This window comes from Egretta garzetta, unplaced genomic scaffold (genome assembly GCF_000687185.1).
Source record: "Egretta garzetta isolate BGI_Z169 unplaced genomic scaffold, ASM68718v1 scaffold49, whole genome shotgun sequence".
NCBI classification, from domain to species: domain Eukaryota; kingdom Metazoa; phylum Chordata; class Aves; order Pelecaniformes; family Ardeidae; genus Egretta; species Egretta garzetta.
In genome coordinates, this window is record NW_009260775.1 from 2,371,351 (window position 1) to 2,379,522 (window position 8,172).

Here is an 8,172-nt window from a genome sequence, read left to right on the forward strand (position 1 = left end):
TACTGCTCTTGTCTGTACCGTACCATGGCATCGCCCAGGGACGCTATCACAAACTAGAAGACTCACTGAGCTAACAGGAAAAAGAGCTGAAACCCAAAGTTTTTCATCCCCAAACGCCACATACAGCTTTTGCAAATTCTACTGCTATACCCATTTAAAATTAATAAATGAAGATACTGAGTGCTACAGATGCTAAAAGTAGTACCAGGTCTGGGCATTCCAGAAACAAAGTATATTCAGGATTCTGTTTTCTAAAAGTTTGTTGTGTGAAATGATTCTTCAGAAACTGCTGTCTTCATGGTCCTAGAGATCTTGTGCTATTTATCCAACCTGATATTTATCTTTGCTAATAACTTTTATTTTTCCTGTTTATTCTGTCCCACTTGCACTTTCCTTGTTTTCATGTATTAAGTCAACACAGATTGCACAGGAAGACTATTCTGATAATTATGCAAAAAGTTGGAAATAAAATAAAGACTTTCCTCTTCCTTGAAATAAATGTCTTGATACTGTCAGGTAACTTCAAGTGATGAAGACCCATTTCTCTCCTCTAACTGCTATCAGCTTTCCTCTACACTCCCAGTTAAGACTTCTTAAATTCAGCCTTCATTTTAAGGTTTAACTTTAAGCACAAAAAAAATGCAGATTCCAACAGTGTCTGTATATAGCCCTTGGGGTACATTTACACTAGCATCTTTCTTTGGATCAAAAGTGCTTTTTGTAAGTCAGTCTCCTGATTGTCCCACTTACCATGCTTTGGCTGTCATTACTCGAGCAGGCCTGGACTAGACTCCTTTTCAGTGACCACAAACTAAAACATGCCCTCACAATCATCTCACTGGACAAAACTAGGTCCAGCCTGAAGCCCCCACCCCATGATACAAACAGTGGTGACATAAGGTCCTCACACAATAGTTTTGCTTTACAGATCTACCCTGTTTGTGCTGCACCACACCAATGCAGACATAGTCGAAGAGAACTCTGTTTTGGATTCTCCGTACTTCTAAAAAGAAAACATGGATGCCAAAGTCTTTCTGAGACCCCATTGGGAACCATTAACTGAGAGCAGTAGGAGTAGAGTACATGAACTTCAAATAGGCTGAGAATTATCCATAGTTGTTTTAAAATCCTTTAAAAAAGTTTTTGTGTATTCAGGGCCACAGAGTGCACATCTTAAATGTGCAAAGGCTTCATATTCTGCGTCACCTTCTAACTACTTAACTCCTACATAGGTACAGTACTGCTGAAAAAAACACTTGCAGGCTGAAAAAACAGTGAAGAGAATACTCATTCATCTCTAGGATATGCTCGCAAGTTCCTGCATCTCTAAACACACTCTAATTGCAGCAGCTGGTTTCAGTCATGGTCTTACCCGGATGCTAGCAGGTCACCGACAGGGTTCCAGGCACAGATGAACACCTCTGATTCATGGCCCCGAAGGACTGTTGCTTTGTTAGGAGGGATTTCAACATCCCCGTCAATTTCCATTGGCTTTGAATGATTATCTGTAAGGAGATGTATCAGAGTAAGTAGTCTGCAAGATGCTGTTAGGTCTGCTTTAAAAACAAGCTGGCTAACCATGGCCTAAAGCCTACAGCAATGTATACACTATAAATAATATTCTGTGTTGTGTCACTGACCATATTACTCTTTTTTCTTCCCTCTGATGATGCAGATTTATGATATTTCCTCATAATGCAGAGCTTTCCAAAATATTTTGTACAAATGCACGTAGCTTTCCTTCAAAAAATAGCATTTATTTCAGTAGAGGTTTTTTTTGAAGCTGGCTTCATTAAAAATGACTTCCAGATCTATTAAAATATATTGCCACATTTGAGAAAAGCTTTATGCTGTTCTTTTAAAAAAGTAACATGCAGCACACATTTTGTTACACAGTGTTCTGTAAGTAATATGTACGCTACTCACAGGTGAAGAATACACCGAGTGGGTATTCCCTGAGCACGGCAGTGCAACCGTGAGTGATCACCTTCTTCAGGGTTTCATAATATATGCAAAGGTACCAACCGAGGCATAGAAATACTCAACCTGCATGCTGTAATACTAGGGTTCTTTAGACTGCAGTCTAGGTAACTTTGTTTTTATAAAGCTCTTTTATTTCCTTCAGGAAAAAGAAGTTAATTTAAAATGATGAGATTTCTCTTAGCGGCAGCAATTCATTCCAATTTGCATCATGAACAATGTTTTCACTCCAGATTTTCATTGCTTCAGTATAAATCTTCCTCATTCAGCTCAAACTACACTTCCTGGCAGCAACACGAGTTTATTATCCTCTGCAAACGAGACACCAGCCAAGGACAGGTAACGCACTGAAACAGCAGATGTTACACGCAGAAGTGTGGCCCATTTCGCAGAAAGCACATCCAAGAGCGGAGAGCTGGCACGCCGGGGGGAAGGCAGCCTCGTGGTATCTAATCAATGCCTTGGCCAGCTGATCTGCTCTGATTGATCAAAATCCAAGTTCTCATTCTGGGTTAAGACTTTTAGTTAGTCATTCTTTAATCACATATGGAGATCCATAGGTTCGCAAGTGGAATAATTACGCTCCTTTATTGCCACGTGTTTATGGCTTTTAAAATCAGCCATCTGTCCTGATACTCAAGCTCCGCTGAGCTATTACTGCCCATCAAGTGGCAAAACAGACTGTGACGTTGCACAACTGCCATCGGAAGGGAGACCTCCAGATTTCTACCCCGACCCAGGCTTTCAAATACCCCGTTTCGCTCCGCCTAATTTATGCTGAGTCACACAACCAGCACTTCTCATTGCATATTCTGTTAGGTACCCTGTTAACCATGTCTATGCCATATCTATGCCATAGAATGGAATGGAATGGAATTCACATGTAATTCAATGAGTTGCATAGCACTGAGTATCAAAATTAGAACACAACTAACGGTAGTCCCCAGCTCACGCTTCTAATTCAAATTATTTCTATTTTTAACTACACTTATTACCTATGGACTTGTTGCATAAAACTAAACATATTACAAATGCCTATTTGCAAAATCTACACCTATGCTGAGTCCCGATGTTAAGCATTGTCCTTGAAAATTCCTTATGTGCATAACTACTAAAATTAATACTGTCAAGACATACTAGCACGCAAGATTTAGCCTGATGCTAGCAGCTGGGAACTTTGAGATGATATTCTAAGCAATCGGGGCAACGAAGAGCAAAGCACTATTAAAACCCACCAGAATATATGAGTCTAGAACTTGCAATCCTCTATTTCTCAGTACAGCACAGAATCACCAGGTTTAAAGCACGTTTTCATGAGAAAAACAGCAGCATGCTAATGGCTATGCATTCATCTGTGTCCTGTTCACAGTGTGAGCTGGAAGCTGGGGGTAAATCAAGAAGTAAGATATTTCAAGTGTTTTAATTTGAACAATTTAAATGAGAAGCTACTCTTACCACATACAATCCTACTGTTACCTGCCTGGCTCTAAAGGCAGAGCTCCTTTTCGCTCTTGAATAAAGCCAAATGACAGCTTGGAAGCAGCATTACTCCGAGGTCCCAGAGTTACAAGGTACTATCAGAGCACGGCCATCTGATACTTCAGACATATTTTTTGTTTGTACATGGCCAGATGGAGGAACCTAGATACACACTTTGAATGTTATTAACTGCTGTGAAAAACCCCACTAATAGTCATGTTGTGAAAAAGAAACCTGGACTGGCTGATACCTGCATTAGTATATGCAAGACTGACTGGCCTCTGGGTGCAATGAAATACCTGCAGGATTATTTTCTGTTGTCTCCCAGTAATGACTTTGACACTACAGCTTCGGTGGTTCAGGAGAAAAGGGAGGGAAAAATGAGGAGCCTTTCAGAAATATGTTTGCGTGTGTTCACATTATATGCGCTTTCTTCCTATTTTCATCAGTAGCCAGGAACATTCATATTTAGAGTGCTACTCGTAAGCACGGAACTTAAAATGCCCCACTGAACAAACAGGACAGTTCATGCTTCCGTGATGCTGCTTCAGGCTCTTCTCAGATTCAGATAGACACTAGCAATATAAAACAGATACGACTACAATAACAACAAAAAACTGCAGGAACCCCTGAGCACAAGATGGCACCCTTGTAAGACAGCTGAGCTTCCTTATGCAGCACGGGCTCACCTGAAAATTTGGCTCCCCTATGGATGGAGCTGCTATGTGTGCATGACAACCAGAACAGATAGGTAAGAAAGATGCAGTAACCACCAAGAACAGGCTTCCTTTTTTAAAAAAGTGTCTTCAGAGCAGAAAGTTCTGGGTTAAGACCTCATTTGCACACAGAATGCCCCTGAGGGGGTCTCTGGACGAGAGGGCAGTTCTACCAAGTGCAACGGGCCCTCCTAGGTGAAAAACTTAAGTCTTCAGGTCACAGAGGACTCTGCCCAAATGTTAACACAATCCATTTTCTAAATGCCAGAGGATCTTTGGTTAAGTCTATGCTATATTCTTTTAATTTTTTCCTCAAACAAATTAAAAATCTTAAATCACTGGAAATTAAAAGTCATATTCCCCCAAACTATTATGATTAATTTTCAAAGAAACTGTAATTCTAACATACCAGTGAGTAATATTAACTCTCTATTTCCCCCAAATTAAAAAAGATATATTTTTAAGATTTTACCAGTGCTAACCCTGTATTTTCTCAGGCAATGTGTTTTTTTACTTAAATCTTTGACAGGCCTTTCACTGAAGTTGTTCTTTACGGCTGTAGTTATAATAAAGGAACTGGGCTCAGTCTTTTTTCCAGAGCTTTATTTTTCTTAAACCCAAGCCAACCCTTGCAAATATAATGAAACAAATGACACTAAAAATATTTGAGTTGGAAAACAATCCAAAGTTTGGCTCCATTTCTACATGCCAATTTTTATTTTTTCTACTAATTTTTGAAGTGATTCAAAGCTAAAAACATTACTCAGGAAGCAGGAAGAGAAGGCTGCAATTTTATTTATTTAGTATTTGAATCTGCACCTCAAACTGTTGTTATTGTTAGATTTTTTTTCTGTCTCTTCCCCTTCCTAAATAAAATCACCCTATCATATTGTATTGATAACATCATAAACAAAAATGTATCGTACTATATTAAATATATTAACACTTTTTGGGGAAGACTTATAGCGCCAGGGAGAACTCAATGTCAGAATAAAAGCAAACTAGGTAACTTCCCAAAGACATCTCTTTCACCTGCTCCCCCAATCCCACCTTTTTATGACAGGTTGATATATGGGTGACTTCCAGGCTATGACTAAGCATTAGCACACCAAACAAAACCATTCCAGTATATGCCAGTTCTGTGGAATACAGCAACAGCGAAAACGAGGGTTTGGGAACTTTCTCACACCTTTTCTTCACAGCCTTTTCTACCCAGTAGGTCTCCCAGCTTTTTATCATACCCATCTTGCATCCTATCCTAAACTTTTGCCAATCCTACCCTTAACCTTTTGTCCTAAGCTCTTGCCACATCTTTTGTCCTAAGTCCATTCTAGACTAAACGGACTCTCTTAACACAGTGATAAGGGAAAAGGTAAGGCTGGATATACAGTTTACCCTGTGTAAGCAATGAAAAGGGATGGTATGACCCTTTTGCTATTTCATTAGCATAACTATATTTTTCTAACTTTATCACAAGAGAGGGAAATACAATTGTAAGAGTGTTATTCAGACCCATGCAGTAAATTGCCAGCTAGATTTGTTAGTCTTTATTTCTAGTGGTTTCTGATAATTACAGAGGCAGATCTCTTGGAGTTTATTTAAACAGGTCTGTTCAAGGGTGAGAATGCCAGTTTTGCAGTTCTGTGTGCATCTCCCATGTATAATCCTCACCTGCATTTGTACTACACCACCTTGCTGATATCCTCCAAATGCCTCAGACAGAAAGGTTACAGTACCTCCCAAGGTGAGGGAGGCACACAGATCAGAGTCGGCTGTCCCTGGATTTCTCAGCAGCTTCTCTCCAAAGCCTCCTTCTCCTTAAATTGCCGAGCTCATCTCTTCGCCCAGGATGACCAACTGGCACAACAGCAGCTGCCAACAACACGTGCCAGCTGGCCAGCTACTCCTCATGGGCTTTCTGTCTTCCCATAGCCACTGCTCAGTTAACTTGCCTGCCTGGTAGGCTGCTTAGCCACAGTAATGCTTTGAAATTTGCTGTCCGGTAGAGTATCTCCTTGGTTGACATGTATCCTACCTCTGTGAAATTTTACTTGACAACACAGTGTCACATTCTTGCACCCTGCTCCAGACAGCTATTGGATGATATCAAGTCTTCTCCTCAAACACTCCAAGAAAGGCCTGCCACTGTTTGTGAAAATACTTAGATTAAAAATCACCGTGAGAATTGTTATTTTTTAATGATAAAATGGCAGATCTGAGAAATCAAGGCTTAGAGTGTGGTCATACACCTGAACCAAACTGCAAGGCTTTCCTTTTATTAATGCAATAGTATGTGTGTTTCTTCAGATCAGAAGGAAATAAGTCTGAGTGGTTCTGTATTAGTGATGAACCAATAATCAGTTTTCTACCTTAAGAATTTGGGGTTTTTGGTCCTGACACAGGAAGACATTGCCCCAGAAGTTTCACAAATCAGCTGAAGGAAAGTGTCAACAAACAAAATGTCACCATTTGATACATTTAAAAGTGCTTTCATTTCTGTTTGCACATATGAAATAAGTTCAATTTCAAAACAAAGGGTCAGTTGGAAGTAAAACATAAGCAATCCATAGTCTAAAACCAGATTAATATTTTAAAAATTTTCAGAACTTTTTTACAATTGCTTTCTCAACTGAAAAATGTAATTTAAATCATTGTGGTTTTATTCGGGGAAACTATCCCATCTAACTGGAATTCTCTGAAGAAAAACCTGTTTTGAAAGCATTTTTCTCACTGACCGACAGAGGAATCTATTCAGATCAAAGAGAAGATGGAGACTGATAAAGGTGCCTACACTGCAGAACAAATAAAATCTGTGGCATGAGTAAAGTCCTGACCTGTTACTTGTCTAAGGCAAAGAGCTGTTGGGGCTTCCTACAAAACCTGCCGTGCACGTTCCTCTAGAATTTCCTCGGAAGGCAATCAGGCATTAAGGTCTCATTTCAGAAGTTAGCCAGTGCCCTAATACGGCTTGCACACGGAAACCAGAACCTTTAATCCTATCTGTTCCACAATCTTAGCACAGTCTTCAAGATCTAGTTACACAAGCAGGTATGTCCACTCCTTGTTTTGTATGTCTGACTTCAGATGTCTAAAGATATGAGTGCAGTCTCCCACCATCACCAATAAACAAAGGTGAATTCAGAGCTCTTGAGAACTGACTGTTCCCACAGACTAAGGCAATTTCGGGGAGGTAGGACCTTCAATTAGGTATCTGCATGATATGACTAAGCATGCGCTATTAAATAAATAGGCGAGGAACTCTTTCCTCTGTGCCTTCAAGACAGGTTGGCTGCATCCAGTTGTCTGCTGGGAATGGTCCTTGGCATATGTGACTCCCTGTCCTGTGCTTGACAATGCCGTTCAAGAATGGATAGCTGGCATAGGCCAAACCAGGCCAAGGACCATGCCAAGGCTATGGATGATCATAGGATAGTTAGTGCTCAAGGCCTGGCCATGCTTCATTTACACAGGCACGGCTCGTAGGTCCCAGCCTCTCAACCCATCCCCCTCCTAGCCTGCCCAAAATGACCAACTGCGGCTACAGCTTGTCCCAACTTTTATCAAATATCTAAAAGCACCTATAAAGCTGACAATATTAATGAAGTCTGGGTAGCCCGCTCCAAGGAGCGAGAATACAGCTCCACTTCTTGATACAGTCTTGCAATTCTGAAGATATCTCAAGTTTTTGGATTCTGAGAGGGCACCAGTAAAACACAGCACTGTGACGTGAAACGTGATTTTTACTCAGCAGCCTTTTTAGAAACACCCCGCCCTCCTGAAATGACTCCCCCGAGTTCTACCGCCTTGCGGACACCAACTAAGTACAAGAATATTATTGAAACTCGAATTGCCCAGTAGTGGCAAGCAGCTGCGTGGGTTGGCTTACTTATTGCATGTGCCCCGTTCTCCTCTCCATTCACAGTGGCTTCTCCGTTCTTTGGTGTGTTCTGCTGAGAAAAAGCAGTCGTTGTTGCTCCCGCTGTTGCTGCCGTTGCTG

At 40.7% G+C, this 8,172-nt stretch overlaps 1 protein-coding gene across 1 annotated transcript in view; it reads right to left on the bottom strand.

Moving 5' to 3' along the window:
* The window catches only part of TBL1X (transducin beta like 1 X-linked), a 54,304-nt gene that overhangs the window by 24,604 nt on the left and 21,528 nt on the right, over positions 1-8,172 (bottom strand). Inside the window, exons 4-5 of the mRNA XM_009646349.2 lie at positions 8,062-8,169; positions 1,373-1,505 (exon numbers count right to left, since the gene is read on the bottom strand). Coding sequence (XP_009644644.1) covers positions 1,373-1,505; positions 8,062-8,169 — 241 coding nt within the window. The remainder of the gene's footprint in view (positions 1-1,372; positions 1,506-8,061; positions 8,170-8,172) is intronic.